General features: G+C 39.6%; 1 protein-coding gene and 1 long non-coding RNA gene across 12 annotated transcripts in view; both read right to left on the bottom strand.

The window, feature by feature from the left end:
- Positions 1–1,566: 1,566 nt before the first annotated feature.
- Positions 1,567–25,905, bottom strand: part of synrg (synergin, gamma) — a 62,933-nt gene continuing 38,594 nt past the window's right edge. For 7 of the 11 annotated variants that reach the window (XM_014991450.2, XM_014991451.2, XM_014991454.2 and 4 more), the window contains 3 exons: positions 11,029–11,139; positions 10,879–10,917; positions 1,567–2,516 (listed from right to left, as the gene is read on the bottom strand). In XM_014991450.2, the coding sequence (XP_014846936.2) occupies positions 2,385–2,516; positions 10,879–10,917; positions 11,029–11,139 (282 nt within the window). In that variant the 3' untranslated portion in view covers positions 1,567–2,384. Of the gene's footprint in view, positions 2,517–3,625; positions 8,392–10,878; positions 10,918–11,028; positions 11,140–25,905 lie in introns of those variants that run through there. The other 4 variants (XM_014991452.2, XM_088012079.1, XM_014991459.2 and 1 more) reach the window with 2 other exon arrangements.
- Positions 11,579–25,900, bottom strand: LOC148155906 (uncharacterized). The gene is made up of 3 exons (XR_015765132.1): positions 16,470–25,900; positions 14,367–14,469; positions 11,579–12,583 (listed from the first exon to the last, which is right to left on the bottom strand). It is a non-coding gene; the product is annotated as an uncharacterized LOC148155906 (long non-coding RNA).

Genomic DNA, 25,905 nt, shown 5'->3' with positions numbered 1-25,905 from the left:
CTGTGTTTTTTGGGGGGCAAACATATAGGCTGCATCGGTCTAAGTAGCCATTTAATAACACAGAAAGTCAACACACAGTCCAACACAAACCGATGAACAAACTGAGGCGACATGGTTATTAAAAAAAAACAAAAAAAAAAAAACCAATGCTGAACAAATTTGACATGGAATTCCAAATTTGTTCAGATTTCTTTGAAACAGAAAGTTTATGCTAATCGTGTCCCAGAGCAACTTTAGCGTTAGCCAAAATACAAACAGATTTTATAAAAAAATCTAATATTTTATTAATATAATATCTGCTATAACTTTTTAGATTAAAGTTAATTCAACACTGAGGTAGTTTTTGTTTATGAGACCCAATCAACACTAGCTTCAGGATTAGCTAACATTGGCTTTGGTGAAAAGGTTCTCAGCTTTCTGAAAGTTGAAAAATATATATTTTTTCTTTTCTGCTTTTTTGGCTTGCTTTTATAAGAGGATGGCTGTACAGTTTTCACTGATTAATCTATAAGCTAATTTTTCTATGAAAAACATGGTGTCACAGCACATTAAACCCATGCTAACCATGTGACTGAGTATCACTTGTTGTGACTATCACTTAAGAGTTGCAAAGTGTAAAGCACTCAAACAATAACAGACTTGATTTATAGTCTGTGTAGACTAAACCAAACAACGTCAGACCTGGGTTTGTAAAATCAAGTTATTGAAGAAAATTCCCAAGAATATCAACACTGACAGAATAAAAACCGTATTGCCCACACAAGGACATGTTGTGTTTGTTTCTTGCTCGCTTTATAATGAAAATTTAATTTAAAAACTGCACTCTGTATTAACTTGGGTTGGGTTTTGACAAGTATTTAAATTGCTTTGATGTGCTGAAAAGTGTGACAAAAATGAAAAAATAAAATAAAGGAAATCAGGAACGGGGCAAACAGAAAGAGCAGAGAGAAATAAGAAAAGTGGGTCAAATTTCAAGTCAACTCAAATCAAGTGTACCTGGTTTTTCCTTTAACAGTTTCTTTTTTAAATCTCTTCATTGAGGCAACCATTTCTGGTGCACTTGGGCTAGCAATGCGACACAAGTGGAAAAATGTAAAACTTGTGTCGATGTCATCGCGTCCTGTGTGTTGGGTTTCACTGGGAGTGGTCGATGACTTGTCACTGTCCCCGTCGTTCCCTGGAGTTAGCTAGCTAGCGAGCGAGGATATTTTACCCATCAACTAGTGGTAGACTTGACCACCTCCAAACAAAACGCAATAAAGATGTCGGCACACAACTCAAACTTTACCCGACAGAAAAGTCCTGCGAGAAATGAAACCACATAGATTTAAAGTTCTGCCATTTAAAACCTGTGATTAATGTATTTAAGACCAATTTACACTATTTTATTAAATTTAAGGTCTTAATTTTAGATAGATGAATTTAAGAGTTTTTAAGGATGTGCAAACATCTTGAGGAAAATCAGTGTTACTTCGGCCACATGAGTACATATTAATACCCAAAGCTTGAAAAATGCTTTAGCTACTCTTTAATCTCTTAACAGAATGATTAACGTTGACACAAATCTTTAAGCACTCTTATTTATTCACATTATACTCAGAGATAAATACAATGCTACAACATGAAGTTGTAATATACAGAAAAGGAAAACCAAAAAAAATCAGCTGCAGTCCAACTTCAATCAGTTCCTTCATAACTTTCAAATATCCACACCAAACAGAAGAACAGAAACAAAACACAATTTCCTTCAAGACCCCCTCTCTCCCATGCCATTAAATATTTATAAAATACTATTTAAATACCCGAAAGGTGCTGAAGGTTTCATTCAACAAAGACATTCAACACGACGCATAAAGAGATGAATGCCTTGTAGTACAGCGGCGAGTCTGAATCATTTTTTTTTTTTCCAAAAAGTGGCATTAAACGAGCCTGTTGCACAAATTCAAGTAAAAGTCGACTTATGATGAAGAGCCAGGCTTAAAACCAAACACAAGGAAGAAAAAAAAGGGACTTTAAAAGCTCTAGATGTTTACACACATCCATTTTGCCAGTGTTTCTTTAATCATATTGCACTGCTAATCAATAAAATATGACTTATTTTTTTTTCATATCACCTCAATATGCAGTGATAATCAGGTGAAATAAAGCAGCATCAGTTACAGATTTCAATACAACCTCCCTCCCCCGACTGACCAAAGTGATTTGTATGAATGAGATAAAGGTAAAAAAAGAGAAAAAGATAAACATCTGAAACAAACAGAACTAAAAAAGAAGAATGCAGCAGAATCCAGTGACTGAACGTCGTCCTCTTGCTGTCGGCGTGACGCGACTGGCCGTTTCGCCCGTTTCAACTTAATTATTTCCTGCTCTGTTTCCATGGCAGCTCAGAGCAGGTCAGGCAGGATGAGCCCTGGAGGTTTCGGCTCCACGCAGTTGATCCAGAAATTGGCGCAGCTGGCGTGGTACTGGTGGCCTCCGTACAGCAGCTTGAAGTTGTCCGTCTCGGAGTTGAAAGCCTGTTGGACAGAAAGGGTGAGGCGCTTAGAGACCCAGATCCCAGACATGATGGGAGGAGAGGGGGTATGGGGGGTGTTGTACCGCTACACCCTCGAACGATGCTGAAAGGTAAGAGGATTTCATTTCAGTTAGTCCCCATAAAGCAACCCGGCAACATGAAAGAAACCGGGCAACATGAAGGTGGGTCTTCATGTTTGTTTGTCAGCAGAAAGGACTGAAAGCCAATCAGGAACCAAAGAGACCAACATCATTTGGGGTTAATTCTGTTCAAAATGGAAGAAAGAGCCCTGGGTAGGACAGAACCCAACCAATAAACCGTGTGATGAAGTGGAGAGGGTGATTTTTAATGTTTTTACGCCACTTCAACTGAAATGTATCACTTTACAAATACAATGTTCCATGTGTTTGTTCAGATATGAGATAACAGAAAATAATTCAACCAATGAATGCTTTAGATCAAATCTAATTAATGTGAATGAACAGCCCAGTCAAAGTCCAATCTGTGGTGGACCCCGTTTAGACCACTCTGGTCTGTCTAAAAACAATATGCAATGAGCACTGTGGAGGAAGGTGTGGAGCTTTAAAATTCATCAGACTGGAACAAAGCAGAACTCTGCTTCAACTCTCAGAATCACTTCGAACCGCATGCTGTGATTAATTAGCCTCTATGCTTAAGCAAGGCACTGGAGGTTTAAGCAGAACTTGATTTGTGTCATTTTTAGTCCAGTGGTGCGCCGTGGCTCTGTAAGCGACCCCGCTGTAAATCAAACACGCACACAGTGGGGAAAGAAAAAACCCTCCGAACTCTCAGATCTGAAGGTCGGAGAGCTTCGTCCCAAGGTCAAGCTGGATGGGATTGTGTGTTAGCTTAGATCAGTACAAGAACAAAAACACTGAGAATTAAACTCTGTTTTAAATAGATACCAATAACTTCTTGCCAGGTTGTGTATTTTGGGAGTAACTTTAAACTTTTTGAAGATTTTTTTTTTCTTCATTTGTGTCCTTTGTAATTTGAACTAAATAAAAACAACCTGAACAATTAAAAACACATCCTTTAATGAGACTAAGACTTAAATCTGACTTATTTTAAAAAGTTTTCAGTTCTTGATAAAAAAAAAAAATAAATAAATAAAAAAAATAAAAAAATAAAAAAAACTGCTGACAATTTTTGACCCTCACATAATGGCCGCCAAACCCCCAAAACAAAATCAGAATTCTTATTAGCATAAAATATTTATTGTATTTCTTTTCTAAAGGACACTAATTGGTAATTAAGGGTTTAACTGTTCAGAAAATGTACATTTGTTTTATATGGTGAGGATTAAATATGTTAGTATGCAATATTTCTAAAACATCATTTGTGTGTTTTTAATCTCAACAGTGTCCAGGCGACAAAGGTGGAGCCATTTGTTTCCATAGTTACAAACAACTTTGCTTCAAAACGAACAAACAAAAAAAGGTCGGATTAAAATGTTTTCATTTTTAATCACTCAGAAAGAAGAGGTTTGGACTGAAGTCAATAATGGCAATAATTAGAAAAATTTTTAATACTACGTTAATGGATAATGTTTCTCATGGAAGCGTTTTTTTTTTTTTTGACACCAATTGAAAGGTTTGAATGTGTCATAAACATCTGACCTGTATCAAGCCATCAGTTTAGCTAGAGTGTAAACAAATCTAAAAATTGTCATTTTAAAGTAATAAAATGATTCATCGTGCTGTCACACATTCATGCGTGTGTTTACGCGAACATTCTGAATTATTTCTTCCACTTCAGTGAATCAATGTACGCCGCGGGAAATTCAGAGAAACAAAATGGTTCATGATACAGTAAACATGAATTCAGCTCTCAGCTGTGTGCTGCTGCAAACAGAAAACACTTTGTGTTAAATTTCCCTCTGAAACCACATGTAAGAGAACAAAGGAGAAAACATCTTGAGTGATGTCTTTTTAGAAACTGAAAAACCTCGTCTGTGGTGATTTATCTCTGTCAAGGCAGAAAAAAAAAAGGACGGATACAAGATTCGCTCTGAGGCTGCATGTCTAAGACGATTAAGAGATTTTTGGCAGCAATTTTTGTAAATGCGTTTTTCAGCAACATTATTTTCCTCAAAGAATTTCCTGTCTGCTTTGAACAGGCTTCACTTCAAAGACGCCCAAGATGAAAATAATAAAACCCGCTCACTTTCTGATGTCGTGTCGCTCCAACTTTGGTTGCATCTTTATTATTTAGTGCACAATCGAACAGTTCACTTCTGTTATTCATTCCACGAAAAAGCGTCTCAGAAAATCTGAATAATGTAAGACTGTGGAAACAATTTTTAATGAAGAAGTGTTATGGCCATAATCCGAGCTCTTCTATGACTTCAGTTCAGTCATATAAAACAAAATGCTGGCAGGTAGCTCAGTGGATGCCGCCTCACAGATGGTGCTCTGGGTTCCTCTGTGACCTCCTGGATGAATACCCACTGTGTTCTTGGAGTAATTTGGTGGAAGGTTCTCTCTTTTTGAGTTTTTTTCAGCCTACCTCCTGGTGTCAGACAGGTTTCCTTTTATTCTACAGATCTGGCAGAAACCTGGTCGTGGCTCATGAAACTGAATTATTATGTTTTCTTTAGACAGGGCAAGAATGGTTGTTGACAGTCCAATCATTGTCAAAAACTGCTTTTTTGTGTTTACTCAGGTTTTCTTTCTCTAAAATTTGAGAAATCAGAAAGAGTTAGGGTGCTTTGACCCCTGACAGTCTGGGAGACTCGGTTCAATTTGGGGCCAAATTTGCAATTTGTAGTTTGTTACATTTTCAGCTGGTGTGGTTTGCTTTTACACTGCTCTACCATCAAACCAACCAAACCCTTTGAAAAACCTGTTCCCCTCCTCGCCTGTGGTGGCGCTGCACCAAGAACCACTGAAAGAAACAACATGAAAACCTCTGAAGAAGACACTGAGCGCAACTTCCTTCTTCAAGAAATGTAAACAAAGATAGAGTAGCGTCAAATTTGAGTGGTTATTGGATTTCTCTTTTGTCTTTGGTAAACGACTACAAGCCATTTCTCCCAGTAGCACTAGACGTGCGCGTTTATTTTGCCCGTATTTACCCAGAATGCCCTGGGCTAAGGTTCACTTCCTGCTTTTGGAGGGTCTCCAGTCCGCTTGCATCCACATTCATTTGAATCACACCCACCAAACAGAGACCTAGGTTCGTTGAATTTTGGGTTTTCTTTAGGTGCAAGGTGAAACTATGAAACAAAAGTAACCTCTTTAAATACATAACTCTGTCTCATGAAACAACATAATACATACATTTCCCTTTTGTACCTAAAATAGTGAGGAAAACATATCTTTTTAGTGATATTCCAGTTAATTTTGATGAAAGAGGAAGCAGTGTGAGGCGGCTAAAAGCGACCCGACTCCATTTACTTGTCGTGATATAAAACAGTGAAAGCCCTCTGCTTTGTATTGTGATCTGATTTGGCCTAAACGTGGCAATATGACCCCCGCGTTGAGTCCGCGTTTCCACTGGCTGCAGCTGTAGCTGTGTGTGTGCAGCCGGCGGACGCTAATGTGTATGATGTGCAGCTTAGGAGTTGTTCTCCCCCGGTGGAATAATTGAGGCGAAGCCGGAGAGAGTAATGACTCATGTGCAGTGAATCATAGGAGACGCAAACAGCAGAAAAAAAACAAAAAACAAAACAAAACAAAAAATACTAATTCATCTCAGAGCTATAACACACCATTAAGCGAAATACGTCTCTACCTGTCTGAATGCAGAGTGCGGCTCAGACGCTCCGCTGCCTCCTTAATGCAGACTGAATGACACATTTTCCACTCCGCTCACATTTCCCTTAGCGGAGTGATTTCCAGTTCAGATCGGCCCTTTGTGGCCCCTGCCTACTTGTTCCTGCGTAGCTGTGCTCCGGACCGCCGGGGTCAGGAGCGAAGGAAGGAGGACGGCGTGTAGGAATGAAAAAAATAAAATAAAAACTCAGAGTGGTCATCACGCAGAGATACTCTATAACGAATTCGCCTCATTCTGCTCAAACCTGCAAAGGCTCTGATGTCAACGGAAGCTGATCAGAAACGCCCTTTTTTTTTTTCTAAGACTAGAAACATTTAGTCCCGCCGCTCTGAACCAACAATAGCTACTATAGTAATCAGTCGGATCAAATAGAGTATAATTATTTGCCTGACCTTTTCATCAGATGATTAAAGCTTCATATTCAGGCCAGAAGATTTCCCATTTTGGCTAATCTAGCTTAATCGCAAAGATTATTTTCTTTTTACTTTTGCTAAAAATGGCTTCTTTCTTCTTTTTTTTAAGTAATGTTAATTTCATGCAGCTCCAATCCAAGCTGTAGGTTGTCATAGCTTCACTGTCTTGAGGATGGTACATACAGCTGAACCCAGAAGTTTACATACACTGAATAAACAGGTGCATAAGCCTAAATCAGACCAAACATCTGTTTTATTCTGTTATTCAGCTTTTATGTTGCAGGAAAAATGAGAGAAGGAACAACTCAGGTTCATTTTTTAAAGTCTGATGATGATTACTCTCTCTTTAGCAAAAGTGGGGAGTAACTAGTTACCATTTTCTGGAGTAACTTTTTTGAGAAAAAATATAAGTTAGGAGTATTTTTATTATGCTGTACATTTACTTTTACTTTAATAATTTTATTAAGAAGTGTCGCTATGCTTGAGTACTGAATGAAGAACAAGGGTTTTTTTTTAACCAGAAATAATCCTGTCAAGACCTATGATTACCATATTAATGATATTTACATTAGCATTAATATGCTAATGCTAAAGGCATTCTCTATCATGAATTTAAGGTCTTAATTTTAAGCACAGGAACTTAAGACTTTTTAAGGATGCACAGACTCCCTGTAAGGTAAGGGGTGCAGAGCTGTTTTGCTGCAGGAGTAACTGGTGCACTTCACAAAACAGATGCCATCACAAGGAAACAACGTTATGTGGAAATACTGAAGCGACATCTAAAGCCAGGAAGTCAAAGCTGTCATAGCTTCCAAAAGCTTCCTGTCCATTTGGAATATTGTTCTTCCAAATGGACAATAACCCTCAGAATACAGCCAAAATGTTCAAGGACAACAAAGTCGGTGTTTTGGTGTGGCCTTCAAAAAATTCTGAGAAAAGTTGCTTGTAAAAGTCTGATTTAGCTTTGGAAAGTGAGACAAAAGGTGTGTGCATAATTTCATTCAGTGCATCTAAACTTCTGGTTTCAACAGTACAGCATTTTGGGTCCCAGCCTGTTCAACGGTAAACAAACAAGGGATTAGATCAGCTAATAGTTTGAAAAGATAAAACTCTTCAGGAGAGCGAGGCTCAAACTAAGCCTCGTTAGTTCCCTTCTTTGCATGTCTTCTGGAACAAACAAATCAGCACTCCATCACCACAGGACAAGAAACCAATCAGTGCCTTCTGCTGGTCTTTCACTCCATTATACACAAAAGGGGAGTCTGGCCTCTAATGCCTTCTCACCACTGTGGCTCTGCCAAAATCGTAATTAAAAGACGCATTATTAATCTCAAGCTAGTGGCACACAGGCAAAACAAATTGGTATAAATGTCAGCTTAAGTCTGGTCACAGAGGAGTGAGAGTGTGTGTGTGTGTGGGTCTATTATCTGCCTCTCTCTTGACAAATGCTTAAGCCACATCTGCCGAGATGCCTCGCAGTCGTCCGCGTCTCTCTCACATCATCCATCTGGCTGTGGCCGAGCGGCGGAGGGACAACCAGAGACGACGAGCGGCGGTGGCGGCAGGCTGCCCTTTAAACTGCAGGCTCTGAGAACACCATTAGCGGCCCGCTCCGATAAAAATCACCAAGGTGGACACACAGCCATGCAGCAACCCCTGCATCCCCTATTTGGAGAACGGTTATTAGAAACAGCAACGGTTGTTAGCTGAAAGGGAGGGAGGTGAGCAGCTACCTCGAGGTGGAGGTGAGAGAGCGGAAAAAAAATTGAAACGAACCCTGTTACCTTGAAGGAACCAATCCCAAAGTGCAAAAAAAAAAACAAAAAACAGCCTTCGGTGCCAAAGTGACAGAGCTCCACTTATTCCAGAGTGTGTTGTTATCTTTTGATAGTTATTCTGACATGCTGTGGTACAGAAGCTTTGGAGACAACCATGTGTCTGCGCCAATAGATGGAAGCAGCAGCGGCCGGACGGGGCGGGCCTGTCGGCCTTTCAATTAGAGCACACACTGGGCAGTAATGAGACACACACCTGGCATTTAAAGGGCCTGGAGAGAGAAACAGAGAACTAAAGGTTTTACATATTCACAAGCAACTACACTGACCGGTTTACGGCTCAATAAAAATAACCGGGAACAAAATTAACTTGACGTTGATCTAAGTCTTGATGCTAAAAGCCTCTGCTGCTTTCTCAACTAGACGAATGTGAGTTTACAATTCAGCTCATTCTTTCAAACTACAATAATTAATTAATATTTCTTTTTCTTTAAAAAGGAGTACAGGGAACATGTTGATCTGCCCCTGATCTGTGTAATGGTAACACCAATACTAAGTGGTCCACTAAGTGGTCCTGATCAATAGTTTTCCAGTTTCTTTAAACTTTTGGCTTCTTTTAGGGCTGCAACTAACGATTATTCTGCCGATTAATCTACTATTCTGACAATCGATCAAATATTCTGTCAATTAAACGACTATTCTGACGAGTAATTGAGTAAAAAAATTTTCATTTAACCATTAATCCTTTCTTTATACGTTAGAAATGCACTCAAAGATGCAAATAAACAAATAATTCAAATTCTTTCTTTAAATAAGAAAAATAAACATTTTATCATCTAAAATGCAAACCACGGCATTCCTTTAGCGTACGCTTGATCATTTGTAGCAAAGGATGCCGATCATCTAAAAACCAAAAAGTACTTCAGACATCAACTGGGTTGAACATATAGACAAAAAATTTATTTTTTTTAAATCTTACATGCAAAAATGTATATATGTATAATTTTGGTTTAATTAATGCTCCAAGTGTGTTGAACTTTGAGTAAATGGCCTTTTTTTCAATCTGTACACTTTAGTTAACAATTAATCAAATACTAAATTTGTTAACCATTTCAATAAACTACTGATCACGGATAATTTGATTTATCGTTTCAGCGCTATTTCTTTTTGTGTTTTTGGAGGGTGTGTCAACAAGAATTAAACCTGAGCTTTTTGTGGATGACTCCCAGGGTCCACTGTGTTATAAAAGACATTTAAATAAACATCCATGCCGCACCTTTCAGAGTTTTACTGATTTCTTTTCTAAACATTCTTTTTCCCTAGCACATCTCTGTGCAGCTGTGTTTTTTATTACATAACAATTAAGGATGCAAGTTATCAATTAATGAGTTAATCTAAAGTTAATTGATCTTATGAATCGAGTGCTGATAGATAAGTGACCGTTTTCTTAAAAATCGGAGGTTTCTCTTGTATCAAAAGCATCGACTGCTTTACTTAACTTGAAGGGCTTCATTTTTCACAATAAGATAAATTTAAAAATGAAGGACTTAATTATATTTTTACAATTTATTTGTGTCACCTCTGTTAAATACTGACTGAGTTAACAGAAAGTTGTGATTTTCTTACATTATTAAACTTGGGACATATTTTTAAAATATACCAAAACAGAAACTTATTGGGTTGCTGAATAGAAAAAGAAAAGATGAAAAGACTAAAATATTGTAAACACTTAATCCCAATGAATTGTTAACAATATTTACAGGGAATTAAAGAACTTGTATGAAACAGTATTTTGAATTGACCAACTGCGTTTCTCTACTTTTTCTCTCTATATGCAAGTTATTTTTTCTGTAATTTCACTAAATCTAAACTTAACACATTAAAAAACTAAAACAAACTAAATATAAGTGAAGAAATGAGTTCACATGCACCCTGACAAGCATGCAGTCAGGCTCCAGCAGTGCAGGCAGCGGCGATGCAGAGAAAAAGCAAGCCCATCTGTTTACATTAGCAAAGAGTAATAAATGTGTGTTTACAATTTCCAAGCAAAATGGATGGAAGAGAAAATCGCTGCTGAACACAAGACGCAATAAACAAACCCAGGGAGAAAAGCTGCTGCTGCAGTGAATATGATAAAAAAAAAAAAAAAAAACCTTTTGTACTTCTTAAAGTTCTGCACAGTAAAATAACTTCTATGCAAATGTGTCAGGGAAGCTGCTGGACTGTAATAGAGGAGATAGAGGAGAGATGGATCCTGTCACTTTGGCCCCCTGCAGGGCCTGAACATTACAGGAAAATAGGCCCCCTGAGTTCCCAAGAAAAAAAAAAAAAAAAAAAAGAAGGATGGGATTCAGATGACAGTTTGACTGGTTCATACTCGTTTTAACAGACGTCCAATAGCGCTTCCCTCTTTGTTCTGCAAAAACGTTTCAAAGTCAGACATCAGTGGTTACGCGGGGCAGGTGGAGAAACAACAGCATTCATGGAAACACATTTCAACCGCCGGTGTGTGACGGCGGGCACAAACCTTGCTGCGAGCGTCGACATTCAGCAGACACACTCCACACGCCAGCTCTTTGGCGTTCTTGATGCCGGGCCGCAGGATGCAGGAGGAGAAATCCAGGGAGCTTTCATCTGGCTGCACACACACACACACACACACACACACACACACACACACACACACATACTTGTATTAGGTGAAACGTGAGGACCATTTTTAGCGAGTGACTAGGTGGTTACGCGTGGGGACTCAACTTTCTAAATGAGCTAAAGACTCCATTTTAGGTTTGGATTTTTTTTAGGGACATTGGAACATGAAATATCATCTTTAACATAAAAATTTATAAAGTTTAGAAAATCAAAAATCTGTCAGGTTTTGGGTGCACGTGGGGACTTGTCCTTCACCAACTACCACCAGGTGGCACTGTGTAATTTTTGTGAACACAGTTTGTTAAATATGAGCAATCCTAGTTGTTTTAAGTCAATAAACTGCATTATATTAGATTTGTTTTTGTTTAATGTTATTTTAAGTTCCTGGTAACCTGCTTAAAGCCAACCATCAATATTGGACTGCATTTTCAGGTTGTATGTGAACCATTTTATTACACAATTTCCAGATATACGTAGTACAATTCAACATGGATATACATATATGAAATGGATTCATTGATTTGCATCCATAAACATTAACATACACACTTCCTCTTCTATGAAAGTATGCATACATACTTGGATTACAAAACTTGACTGCAGCTGTCTCAGAACTTCAAAACTGGCAGAAACTTCAAACAGATCCAGATACCAAAAAAGTCAACGCTTACCTTCTTTTGAAAGTCTCTCGTTTTAACGCATCTATGCGATTTTTCACATAGAATTTAACCCCTTGCCATGTCCTGTCCTTGAGGGCCACTGGTGAGGTTTCAATGCACTTCATACAGTCATGGCCAAAAGTTTTGAGAATGATTCAAATGTTAATTTTTACAAAGTCTACTGCTTCAGTTTTTATAATGGCAATTTGCATGTACTCCAGAATGTTATAAAGAGTGATCAGCTTAACAGCAATATTTGATTTTGGGTCCATGGCCTGGAAACTCCCCAGATCTTAATCCCATTGAAAACTTGTGGTCAATCATCAAGAGATGGGTGGACAAACAAAAACCTAGCAATTCTGACAAAATGCAAGCATTGATTGTGCAAGAATGGACTGCTATCAGTCAGGATTTAGTCCAGAAGTTGATTGAGAGCATGCCAGGGAGAATTGCAGAGGTTCTGAAGAAGAGGGGTCAACACTGCAAATACTAACTTGCTGCATTAACTCATTCTGTCAGTAAAAGCTTTTGTTACTCATAATATGATTGCAATTGTATTTCTGTATGTGATGAAAACATCTGACACATGAAAACCAGAGGGCAACAGTTAATGTGAAAATATAATATTTGTGTCATTCTCAAAACTTTTGGCCATGACTGTACACTGGGCTTTCTCAGGAACCTTTCCAGATTCAATACAGTCCATGAGCGTTTTCTCCACCGCCTGAATTTCTTCTTGGCTCCACTTGAGTCTCTTCTTTTGTGGTGGGCCTGAAAAATAATTAGGGGCACATAAGTGTTCTTCAATGAAAAAAGGTTTCAGTCTGTGTGACAGGGCAAGTTATAAAGCTATCACAAAAACATTTTTCAATCACAGCTGTAGTAAAGTATTTAATATTAAAGGGTCAGTTGTCAGCTGTAATAGTTGCCACTGATGAAGCTGACAACTAGTAATGAGTGAAAACATTAATCTCACCAGTCCTTAAAAAAGCATCAGCAGGTACCCTGCCAGCATGCCTAGGTGGGCCCCATGTGGGGGAAAGGAGGGCTGATATATGGGTCCCATATGGGTTTGTCTGCGGGTTCCACAATGGCCCGGCATGGGTTTGCCCATGTAGGGCCCATGTAGGGCCACAGCCCACATGGGCCCTACATGCCCTATATGGTGGTGGCCCACATGGGTTTGCCCATGTATGGCCCATGTGGGCTGTGGCCCTACATGGGCAAACCCATGTGGGGCCATCATGGAACCCGCGGACAAACCCACATGGTCTGCCCTCCTTTTCCCCACATGGGGCCCACCTAGGCATGCTGGCAGAGATGTGAATTATGGCATAAAAACAGAATCCGACGCTGAACAGTGAAAAATGAACACATGATGTGAAACATGATGATTAGGCAGCGCAGCAGGTGATGAGTGAAGATTACTGAGCATCAATAAATGATAAAATAAATCTAGAAACAGAAAAGAAACTAAAGTGGACATAGCAATAAACCAAGAGAGGACAATACTAATCAAAGGAAACTAAATGGAAATGAATGAAGAACAAAATGCAAGAATAAACTAAGAAACTAAAGTAAATACAGAGGAATAAACTGGTATGGCAAGGCCTTTCGAGCAATAATTAATACAGAGGACTGTATGGCAAGAATAAACAGACACTATTTCCAGATAAAAGGTAAAATAATATTGTTGAAGTGCCATGGGTTTGCTGAGACCATATCTAATATTGAGAATAAATATATCTTACAGACCATAACAGTAAATAACTTATCACTTATTTATGTTTTTAATTATATTTGATATATTTATTTCTTCAATATTATTTTTCATGTCAGTGTTAATGTCATGGTGGTGTTCAGTGACTCCATGACACTTTCAGTTTGACTCATTAGGATTTGATGAAGAACCAGATTTGTTCTTTGTAATTTCTGTTCAGTAAAACTATTAATCTATAATCAATAGACAGGTCTATATAAAGAAATAATCCATATTTCTGTCTCATATTTGTGTGGCATTAAAAGGAACTTTTGTTTTTCCACTAAAAGCTCTGGTTTGCACAGTAAATGCCATTTGGGTGAAATTTTATGGATGATGCTCTGATGTCCCATTCTCCTGAAGGCAGCACAGAGCTGCACCACAAGAAACTGACAAACACTGAACAGAAGAAGAGCTATGATTAATGTAGTTACAGTTCTATCCATGTTTTAATGCTGCAGAGTTCAGTTGGTTTGCAAATAGTCCAAAGTTTAAACTGGCATGTTGTTCATCTTTTATCTCCTCATTTTGTGGAATATTTAACAACTAGAAAATGGCACAAAATAATAATATTTTTTCCACTCTGATTGGCTGCTGTTAGGCCTACCGATGTTAACCTGAATGTTCATTGCATTTTTCTTAGACGCCTGTGAAAATAATTTCTATTCCCATGACTTTTTGTTCTCTGGGAAATTATTTCTGATGATAAATACAGAAACAAGCATAAACATCAAAACATCTACAATCATCAGTTAAAAAAAAGTGTGATACTATGATATTTATAGATAAACTTACAATCAGTTCTTGTGAGCTCAGGCACGCTCATGTCCCGTACTTCAGCTGGTGTTGGACCAAGGATGACGGTATCGTCGCTCTCATCGGATGACTGTTTCAACTCCTAAAAATTGACAAGTTTAACAGTAAAATGCCTAAATTAGCTGTTACAACTTAATACAGAGCTACAGAGTCAACTTCAACTTCATGAAGGTATTTAGAAATCCCAAATATGTCACATATTAACAGCATCAAAAGTGTACAGGCTCCATCAGATTACACTGGAGATTCTGCATTTCATGGTGCATAATATGAAAACACAGCACTTAACAGAGGGGGTGGGAGGACAAATAAAGCAAAAGCCTTACTTATATATTTAATACTAACCATGAAGTGATCCACCCAGATCTGTCACAAATACACCAAAAGCTAATATTCTGCTGTGTCCAAATTTGACAGTTAAAAATCAGACACCCACACAGGAGTTAGGTACTGACCGCAGCAAATTACATTTGGACTATGATATCCATTTTCACCTAATCTGACCTATTAACTGTAGGTTAAATGACACAAACTATGCACATTGATTTTATACTTCAACATGCAGGGTTTCCCCCAGAAAACTTGCTAAGCCCGGTGGTCGGGTGCCCAGGTGGTCCACCGTGTTTTTTGTATTAAAAGATGTTAAGTTGACAATAAAAGTAAAAATATCACTGGGTAATTATGTTATGGGAAAACATCATCATTGAACTGCTATATAAACCCACAACTAGTCTTAAAAACAACTAATCAAAAAATACAATTAAAATGAATATCAATTCTGTCCACTTCTGTTAAATCCAAATTAAGTCAGCAGCTCCATTGGGCCCCCAGAGCTTCAGGGGCCCCATAAAAGCTAATATTTTAACACAGACCACCATTTGTTTATTGAGATTATCATTGCTGCTAAATTTGACATAATGGTTTCAGCATACATAAATTAAAAGGCTTTAAATTATTTGACATTTATATGCAAGACAGTGGTTCTTAACCTTTTTTGAGGTACCAAACCCACCAGTTTCATATGCGCATTCACTGAACCCTCCTGCAGTGATAAATAAAATATGATTTCCCCAACTAGAAGAACAACTAAAGGAACAACTAGACTGTTACTAAATAAAATTAGCAAAGCTATAAGAAGTCAATAACAGATGAATGTATAAAGGAAAGCAGTTGAACTGGGTCCTACCAAAACATCTCCCGCTGTCAGAGATGACAACACAAATCTTTATTTCTTTGGATATTTAGAAACAACTGGCATTTGAAATAAAATAACTGCAGGAAAGATGTGTTGAGCCTTTTCTTTGTTTAAGAAAAACCTGACTGTGTACTCTTAAATCAAACATTAACTGATATTGTGTTAGCTTCTTCTAATCTAGGCAATTAAAATCAGGTAAATCCTCTTTCACACCTCCAGGGGCAGATCTACTGGGGTGGCATGGGGAGGCAGTTGCCACCCCATGTTTTTGTTTTTTGACAGATTTCTGCTTGTCCTGCATTGGGATAAAATTATTTTCTGGACACAATGATTTTCTGGACACAATGAGTCACAAAGCGATTAGTCCAATCCAGTAATACAAATCAATTAGTAGCAGTATGAAATACATAAAAATAATTAACTATACTATATTAAGAAATTTTATTTAATCCTCAGTGCTACATGAAGCTCATTTTGAAACAATGCAAGTTAAAAACAGATTAAGTCCAATGTTAGGTCTGTGTAAGCCAAATGTGAGAGTGAGACATATCTATCTATTAGAGGTGTGCCGATCAATCGGCCATCGATCATAATCGGCCGATTTCCGTGAAAAAGTGTATGATCGGTGATCGCCGATCACGGTATTGGCACATCTCTATCTAGATTCATACTTAGATACTGGCATATGCTGCCACCCCTGAAAAAATCCCTGCCCTCCTCTTGTCACCCCATAAATATTTTGCTAGATCCGCCCCTGCACACCTCCCTTCTCTTACCTGTGCGGTTATGCACAGGTTACATTAATTTAGCTGAAACAGTTATGCAAAAACAATTTAAAAGTGGGAAAAACACTGTGGGCTAATGCATCTTTCCCTGAGATAATTCACCTTTTAAACTGGAACAGCCGTCACTCCCATCACTGGATCTGCATCTCTGGTTGGGATTTTCCTGGAAAACCCCCCCCCCCAAACATTCAATGATTATAAATGTGTCAAAGCCCTGAAATTCATTTTAACAAAGCAGATTCACTCTCTTCCCCTCAACTAAAGTTATGATGCTGAAGTTAGTTTCTAATTCACAGCTCTTCCCCAAATATCCCAACCTTTATTATTCTAAAGAGAATGTAGTCTGGTGTAATGTGCCCTGAAGGCCCCCCTCCCAGCAGAATCAACCTTTACCCACAAGGTATCCATTTACTTCAGCCTCGTGTTTTAGATCCTCATGTCTATCGTCTCTCCATTCAAAACACATGCAAAAAAGCAAAAACCCTCTTCAATCACACAAGCAGGGTGACTGAAAATAGTGCATATTTCATTATTTCTGCTTTATGAGGTTTGCAATTTGCTAACTTAGCTTTTTATATTTTGCATTTGAGTTATTTTTTGAGCAGTCATATTTTAATAACATATTTTTTAGGTTATCACTTTTATTTTTCTTGTAAGACTGCACATCAATAAATTGACAATAAAACATGCATGTTTCTTATTAGCTGTACTAGGCTAATGTAAGCTAGCCATCCAAGTGAAGCACAATTGAAACAGTTTTTACAGATCAACACGTTTAAACAGCATTTAAAAGTATATCTGACCGAGTGATATAATGGATAAAAACTAGGAGTCCATTAAGATAACTATAATCTTACCATTTTTTTAGCTCATTCCTCGTCATATGTCGCTCCTCATTCCTCGGATGTGTTAGCATGAATCCCCTCCTTCGGTGTGCAGTAGTCAAAAAGGAGCGCTTGATTTTTCCTCCGGCACACGCCGGAGTTTCTGCTTGGTTGCAAAAAGCATTGAGCTGAGGTTGACGGCCCAGCCCTGTGTTAATAACTAATGACACCTTAACTTTGGCGTCACAACTTTCCCGCGCCATCAATTAAGTTTTAAAACTATGAAATTAATAAGTTACATTTTATTATCTCCCACAGTAATGCTTCAGGAGACAAAATTATTCTTTGTAATGGAAATTTTGTAGGTTCAACACCAGTCAATTCTGCAAAGTTTGAGAGCAAGTTATGGAGGAATGTTGAGGGGGGATGGGCATGGGTGAGGTGGGGACGTCAAATCTCAGGAAGTGTGTGAGATGGCAGCCATTACAGAGAGACTGGGGATAGAGGCTATAGCATATCAGAAAAACAAGATGTGGAAAAATAAATATATAAATTAGGAAAGTTGAAAGAAAGTGACTGAAGAAATGTGAGCCAGTCAACTTGTTTGATTAGCATACTGATTTTGTTATTTTCCCACCGTTCTTTATCTTCAACCAAGCATGTTGAGGGGGATGGGCATGGGTGAGGTGGGGACGTCAAATCTCAGGAAGTGTGTGAGATGGCAGCCATTACAGAGAGACTGGGGATAGAGGCTATAGCATATCAGAAAAACAGGATGTGGAAAAATAAATATATAAATTAGGAAAGTTGAAAGAAAGTGAAGAAATGTGAGGTGGTCAACCTGTTTGATTAGCATACTGATTTTTTTTATTCTCCAACCATTCTTTATCTTCAACCAAGCATGTTGAGGGGGGATGGGCATGGGTGAGATGGGGACGTCAAATCTCAGGAAGTGTGTGAGATGGCAGCCATTACAGAGAAACTGGGTAGATGGCTATAGTACATAAGAAAAACTATATGAGGAAATGTGAGCCAGTCAACCTGCTTGAGTTGCATGCGGATTCTTTATTTCTCTTCTCCCACCATTCTTTATTGTCAACCAAGCATTTTCCTTAAAAAGTTCAAACATGCTATACTTTATAGTTCAGCATGTTTCCCTCCAGGCCATGGAGGGAATGTTGAGGGGGGATGGGCATGGGTGAGGTGGGGACGTCAAATTTCAGGATGTGTGTGAGATGGCAGCCATTACAGAGAAATTGGGTGGAGGCCTATTGTAGATAAGGAAAACTATATGTGGATAAATATGTGGATAAGATTATACTATTATACTATTATTATACTACTATATATTACTATTATTATACTACATGTGGATAAATATGTGGATAAGATTTTTATTTCTGTTAAATTTTGTATGGGTAAGTCACTTAAAATGATGGACAACACTGCATAACCTTTACATAAAACAAAGAGCAAATAAAGGATTGTGTTCAGCAGAAAGCTTCTGCACTTAATGCACCTAATACTGTCATTTCTACTAAGCAGGCCTAAACATGACCTGTTTGACTTGACTAATGAACATGGAGTGAAATACTTTCTCTTTAGGAATTATTCAATTAGTTTTAATTCAATTTCCAGACATAGAACTGCTATGTTTACCATTTTATTAAGATTCCTGTTTCTTTCAGTCATACCATTCCCCTAGCACACAATGGGATAGAACAGTACCCCATTCCTAGAACTGTTTGATAGAACGTCAGACTTGTCGCATGAAGAATCAGAATCACTTTTATTGCTATTGCTAGTATACAGGGTCATGTGTTAGGAAATTGCTTTGATATATTGATGCAAAATATGACTAAAAAGTAAAAATATGTATGCATGTGCAGAATAGCAGGTAGATAAAGTGGCAGTGTTATGCAACATTCAATTATCTATTGTTAACAGTCTAATGGCTGAGGTAAAGAAGCTGTTCTTGAGAAGTGTTAGTTGCAATCCAACCTGCACGACCTACATCCCTGAAGTACAGGTCATGTAAATGTTGGAGGTTGCACCCAATCACCTTTTCATCAGTATGCATGATGTGTTGTAATCTAGGTTTGTCCTTGGTTGTGGTTCCATTGTACCCAGTGACAGAGGTGGTGAGGACGGACTTGATGATGGCTGTGTTAAACTGCACCAACACTCAATTGGCAGTTTGAGTTCTCTCAGCTGCCATAGCTAGAACAACTTGTTCTGGGCCTTTATGATAAAGGAGCTGATGGTTGGCTCCCACTTGAAGTCCTGGATGATGGTGATGTCCAGGAAGCAGAATGAGTCCAAATTGGAGATAGAAAGGACTCTGAGAGGGGATGATGGGTCTGTGACTTTCCTAAGTCCATCATTAACTCCACTGTCTTCTGGGTATTGAGCTTGAAGTAGCTGCACCAAGCCACCACCTCTAGTGTGACCCTTTTTTATTTTAGTTTCCAACTCCTTTATCCATGGAGGGTATTCTCTCTGTGTTATGGCCACTCTTCCATCACAAAGGTCCAGAAAACAAAAATGCCAGAGTAGTCCTTCAGGAGAAGGTTTTTGACTCACTCAAAAACAATAAAAAGCACTCACGGAGACTTTTCCTGTGTCAAAGGAGTTTCTTTTACTTATAAAAATAACAAAAAATAATCTCCGAGTTGACTTCAAATAAAACGTTAATTTGCGGTACAAAAACTCTGTTTCACTCCTCACTCCTTCACCCAACAATCAGATCAGCCCCAACAGCTGCTTCTGCCTGTTAATCACTGCAGGAGGAGGGTCTAAGCAAAACAAATAAATACATACATAAATAAATAAATAAATATACAACAATAGAGGTACAATACAACTGGAGGTGGGGCACAATGGCGAGCGCCTGGTGGCCGGGCTTTTACCCACGGAGCCCGGCCGGGCTCAGCCCGAAGAGGAGACGTGGGTCCCCCTTCCAATGGGCTCACCACCTGTCGGAGGGGCCAAAGGGGTCGGGTACAATGTGTAATGGGCGGCGGCCGAAGGAGGGGACCCTGGCGGTCTGATCCTCGGCTGCAGAAGCTGGCTCTTGGGACGTGGAACGTCACTTCTCTGGTGGGGAAGGAACAGGTGCCAGTGTGCGAGGCTGAGAGGTTCTGGGTAGAACCTCTCAGCTTGAAGTAGCTGAGAGGTTACTCGAAAGGGTAGCCTCCTTCCGCCTACGGGTGGGGGTAAGAGTTCTGACTGTTGTATGTGCTTATGGGCCGAACAACAGTTCAGATTACCCACCCTTCTTGGAGTCCTTAGAGGGGGTACTGGAGAGTGCCCCTCCTGGGGACTCCCTTGTTCTGCTGGGGGACTTCAACGCTCACGTGGGCAATGACGGTGAGACCTGGAGGGGCGTGGTTGGGAGGAACGGCCCCCCCAATCTGAACTTGAGTGGTGTTCTGTTATTGGACTTCTGTGCTCGTCACGGATTGTCCATCATGAACACCATGTTAAAGCATAAGGGTGTCCATATGTGCACTTGGCACCAGGACACCCTAGGCCGCAGGTTGGATGATCGATTTTGTCGTCGTTTCATCGGATCTGCGGCCGTATGTCTTGGACACTCGGGTGAAGAGAGGTGCGGAGCTGTCCACTGACCACTACCTGGTGGTGAGTTGGCTCCGGTGGTGGGGGAGGAAGCCGGTCAGATCTGGCAGGCCCAAACGTGTAGTGAGGGTCTGCTGGGAACGTCTGGCGGAGTCCCCTGTGAGACGGAGCTTTAACTCTCATCTCTGGCAGAACTTCGAACACGTTCCGGGGGAGGTAGGGGACATTGAGTCTGAGTGGACCATGTTCCGTGCCTCAATTGCCGAGGCGGCTTATCGGAGCTGTGGCCGCAAAGGTTGTTGGTGCCTGTCGCAGCGGCAACCCTCGAACCCGTTGGTGGACGCCTTCGGTGAGCGATGCTGTCAAGGAGTCCTATCGGGCCTTTTTGGCCTGTGGGACTCCAGAAGCAGCTGATGGGTACTGGCGGGTGAAGTGGCATGTGGCTCAGGTGGTCGCTGAGGCAAAAACTTGGGCATGGGAGGAGTTTGGAGAGGCCATGGAGAAAGACTTCCGTACGGCTTCGAGGCGATTCTGGTCCACCATCCGGCGTCTCAGGAGGGGGAAGCAGTGCAGCACCAACACTGTTTATAGTGGGGGCGGTGTGCTGCTGACCCCGTCCCATCAACTCGGGCCGTGGGCCGTTGGGCGGAATACTTCGAAGACCTCCTCAATCCCACCAACATGCCTTCTGTTGAGGAAGCTGAGCCTGGGGACTCTGGGTCGGGCTCTCCAATCTCTGGGGACGAGGTCGCCGAGGTGGTCAAAAAGCTCCTCGGTGGCAGGGCCCCGGGGGTGGATGAGATCCGCCCGGAGTTCCTTAAGGCTCTGGATGTTGTAGGGTTGTGTTGGCTCACGCGTCTCTGCAATATCGCATGGACATCGGGGGCAGTTCCCCTGGATTGGCAGACTGGGGTGGTGGTCCCCCTGTTCAAAAAGGGGGACTGGAGGGTGTGCTCCAATTACAGAGGGGTCACACTCTTAAGCCTCCCTGGTAAGGTCTATTCAGGGGTTCTGGAGAGGAGGGTCCGTCGGATAGTCGAACCACGGATTCAGGAAGAGCAGTGTGGTTTTCGTCCTGGTCGTGGAACACTGGACCAGCTCTACACCCTCAGTAGGGTCCTGGAGGGTTCTCTGTTGCCACTGATCAGAGGCAAACAATCTACATAAGTTACTTTTAATGGTTTTGATAACCTCATCAGAATAATGTTTCTGGTTGTCGGCAGCAGTGATACTGAACCAAAGAGGTGAAATTTTATCCTGTAAACCTCAAGAGGTTTACTAATGTCCCCTTCTGGCCACCACAGAAACCTCAGAAAGTCCCTGTCCTTTTCATCAACATAAACTTGATAAAACATTGCCTCAATGTCTGCCATAACAGTGATTGCTTCTTGGCGAAACCTTAACAGTACCCCAATCAGGGTGTTTGTTAAATCAGGACCTTGGAGATGTTTCTTGTTCAGAGAGGTTCCTTGAAATGAGGATGTGCAGTCAAACACCACCCTCAGTATGTTCTTTCGCTTATGGTAAACGCCATGATGCGGAATGTGCCAGACATGTCCATTCTCCCTAGTGACTTTGGTGCTGCTTGGCTGAAATATGTGGAATTTAGAGCCAAATGAATGGCAATGGCTTGCTATATTGTGTGGGCATGGGGAAGTCACCTTCCAGTGTAAACTTGTTGAGCTTTAAAGCAAGTAAGACCAATTTTTCTGGTATCTGCCTCAGTATCATCTTGATTAGATCAAGGGAGTCAGAAATGGAACTTTCAAAGGAAAAAAACAGACTTCTTGTTCTGATAGGGTGTGCATTTATGTCATCATATGACCAAATAGTATCATTTGGCATACCACATGGATCACTCATTGTTTGGTATAAATCAGTCTTTCTTTAAGAAAGTTATAGATTTTCCAAATTTATGGTATGAAGCTCAAAGTTAAGGCCTGGCCATGCCCCTTTAACATCCACAAAAACAAAAAAAAAATTGATAATCATTACTCCCCAACACCTTAATGCAGTGGTTCTTAATCTTTTTTGAGGTACCAAATCCATCAAATTCATATGCGCACTCGCTGAACCCTTATGTAGTGATAAACAAAATTATTTTTTTCAAAATTCAAGACATAGGGGGTGACCCAATTAGAGTCTATTTGGGTCACCCCAAGATCACTAAGTCTTCTTCAAAGGTAGAGTCTCTGATAACAGTTCTTCAAAATATAGTCAGTGTTTTCAGTTGAGCTGACTGTCCAGGAACGACCCAAGGTATTTAAAATTTGCCACAATTTCAACAGGTTGACCATCGAGAGAAACTGGATCCACTTTAAGGTCTTGTTTAGATCAAATAATTAGCTCTACATTCTTAAGAGAATGAAAAATTAATAATAAATAAAGACTTTGCAGTATTCTGATTTAGTAATGTAATCCTTCTAGTGCAGGCTCCCAATCTGCCTCTGCGCGAAAGAACGCACACCTTTAATATGTCCTGAGACGCAGGCGGAGTGTCAGGGTCAGACATTGTTAATGATCACACAATCCCTTCACTTTCAAATAAGTTCATCCATAAACATCCTTTTTTGTTGCAATTCTTTTCCAAAATCCACAACTTTGCTTTCTGTGGCGATTGATTGTTTCTCTGCAGCGCAGCTGCACTTTCATTCATAAACTCAATCAGCTGATTTTACTCACTGCCCGCTGGCTGCTTTCTTTGTTCTTCTGTGAGTGATCGGCTGGATCCCACAACTTTGTGCTTTTCTTCAAGTCGTCGGTGAAGGTTTTTGTACTTGTTATGGCCACTCTTGCATCACAAAGGTCCAGAAAACAAAAATACCAGAGTAGTCCCTCAGGAGGAGGTTTTCGACTCATTCAAAAACAATAAAAAGCACTTGGGGAGACTTTTCCTGTTTCAAAGGAGTTTCTTTTGCTTATAAAAATAACAAAAAATAATCTCTGAGTTGACTTAAAATAAAACGTTAATTTGCGGTACAAAAACAATTTCACTCCTCACTCCTTCACCCAATAATCAGATCAGCTCCAACAGCTGCTTCTGCCTGTTAATCACTGCAGGAGGCTGACTGAGTAATTATGTTACCACCCCCATGCCACTAGAGGCAGTAGCAACCCCGAAAAGAATTTGGTACAGAATTTGGTAAAAACTGTGAGCTTTGCTGAAGTAAGAAAAGACACAAGTTCAAATTCATGCTGAGAAGTGGAGCTTCTTCAATCAGTGCGGCAGAGGCTCCACTGAACCCCTGAGACCGACTGATCAAACCCCTGGGGTTCGAATGAACTCACGTTAAGAACCACTGCCTTAATGTCATATTGACCAAATTTGAAGATAGCTCAGAATCTGTAGGAGTTTGTTGAAGTTCGACATGTATGAAAAGTCAAAAATGCCAAAAAATTTGACCCAAAATGGCAACATTTCCTCCAAAAGGCTTTTTTTCTTGTTTCAGTGGGTCCTACCGATGTACCAAATTTCAGCTCTTTACTATTTGCCAGTTAACTTGAGTTTCAATAGTGTGTGTGCGCTTAGCTTCTCAAAGCTAAGAGCGCAGCTTTGAGCTAAGCTGCTTATTTAATATTTATAATAATAAATAATAAATTTATTTATTACAATAAATTTATTATTATTTATTGTAATAAATTTTATTTAATTTATTGCAATAAATTAAATAAAAAAGTAAATACTGGTAAACTTCACTTTAAATTGCAATAAAATAAATTAAATGAAAAATACTCCATTAATCCCACAATGTAAAAAAATAAGTTAAAAATATTACATTTTTACAGTTAAAGTTTAATTTCACCGATAAATTGCAAAACCTCTGACCGACCAATAGAGGGAGCTAGAGAGTGAGCAGATGGTGACGCACTGTTCCGGAACACCTAGCCTAATGGGGACTGCAATAATCTGTGTGACCACTAGGGGCGGTTCCCTTATACACACACACACATTTTGTCTTGGAATGGAATTCGTGGGGACTTCCTGGAAAACTTCACCAGGCATGTTTATACACCATTTTCTACTTGAAAATGGGGTTGTGCCGGTGGGGACCTCAAATTTGGTCCCCACGTGTCATCAGGTCCCCACGTGTATGCACAGAGTCAGGCTGAAGTCCCCACGCGGCAGGTAAAACAAGTACACACACACACACACACACACACACACACACACACACACACACACACACACACACACACACACACACAAAACACACAACGTGGTTTACATCCTGCCACAGGGGGACATGCAATCATGTCTGTTTCATGTATGTCGGGTCTGATGACATAAAACATCTTGATGTGTCATCGGTTTTATTTTGTCTCAACCTTTTTGGCTCCTGAACAGGTTTTATGTTAAAATTACAAACTTTTCCAGCGCAGTCAGACCCTTTGAGCTCAATTAAAGTATGAAATTAAAAAAAATTCAAGATAAAACTTGACAGATGTGTCTATAGTGGTCTGGATTTAAATATGGAGTCTAATTAGACTGGATAGATAGAAAAAGATAATCAAGGATGCACTGTGTATCGGAAACAACAACGGTATCAGTCGATTTTAGTAATTTGTTAATGTATTGGTCTGATAAATAAAACTTGGCTGATATGAAAAACTGATATTTATTTCCATCTTATCTGTGTTTCTAGAGGAGGAAGAAATAGTAAATAGTATGTTTAATAAAAGAAGTTACTAACTGTAAAAAGGAAACAATGAAATGATGAACAGATGGATGGAGAAAGAATAGAATGGATGGATGGAGCGTTCAGACAACCGGATAAATTATGAAAAAAAAAATTTTTTTTCAGATTAGTAAAGTTTGTTTTTTTTAAATAAAAATTTGAAAACCTTTACTGATTCTTAAAATCCACTGGCTTGGCTGAAGTGTGATATATGTGTGATATAAAAAAGAAATCAAAAGTCTGATTCGTCTCTGAAAAGCTTGAGAAATAAATCCAAGCTGCCAGTTATTTCTGTTGATCTGAATGTAATTCTATCTGGGATCTTTGTATCAAAAGAAAGAGAAAAAACAAACAAACAAAATAAACAACAAATTATTGATTTTACTTCAACGGACCGACATCACTTAAAACTTCATCGGTGGAGTGTTTGTGGAAGCATGAATGTTTCACAGCGACTCA

Source organism: Poecilia mexicana, unplaced genomic scaffold, assembly GCF_051168715.1.
Source record: "Poecilia mexicana isolate PSO_F unplaced genomic scaffold, ASM5116871v1 scaffold_13, whole genome shotgun sequence".
Taxonomy (NCBI): Eukaryota; Metazoa; Chordata; class Actinopteri; order Cyprinodontiformes; family Poeciliidae; genus Poecilia; species Poecilia mexicana.
This window is presented reverse-complemented; position numbering and strand designations above follow the sequence as displayed.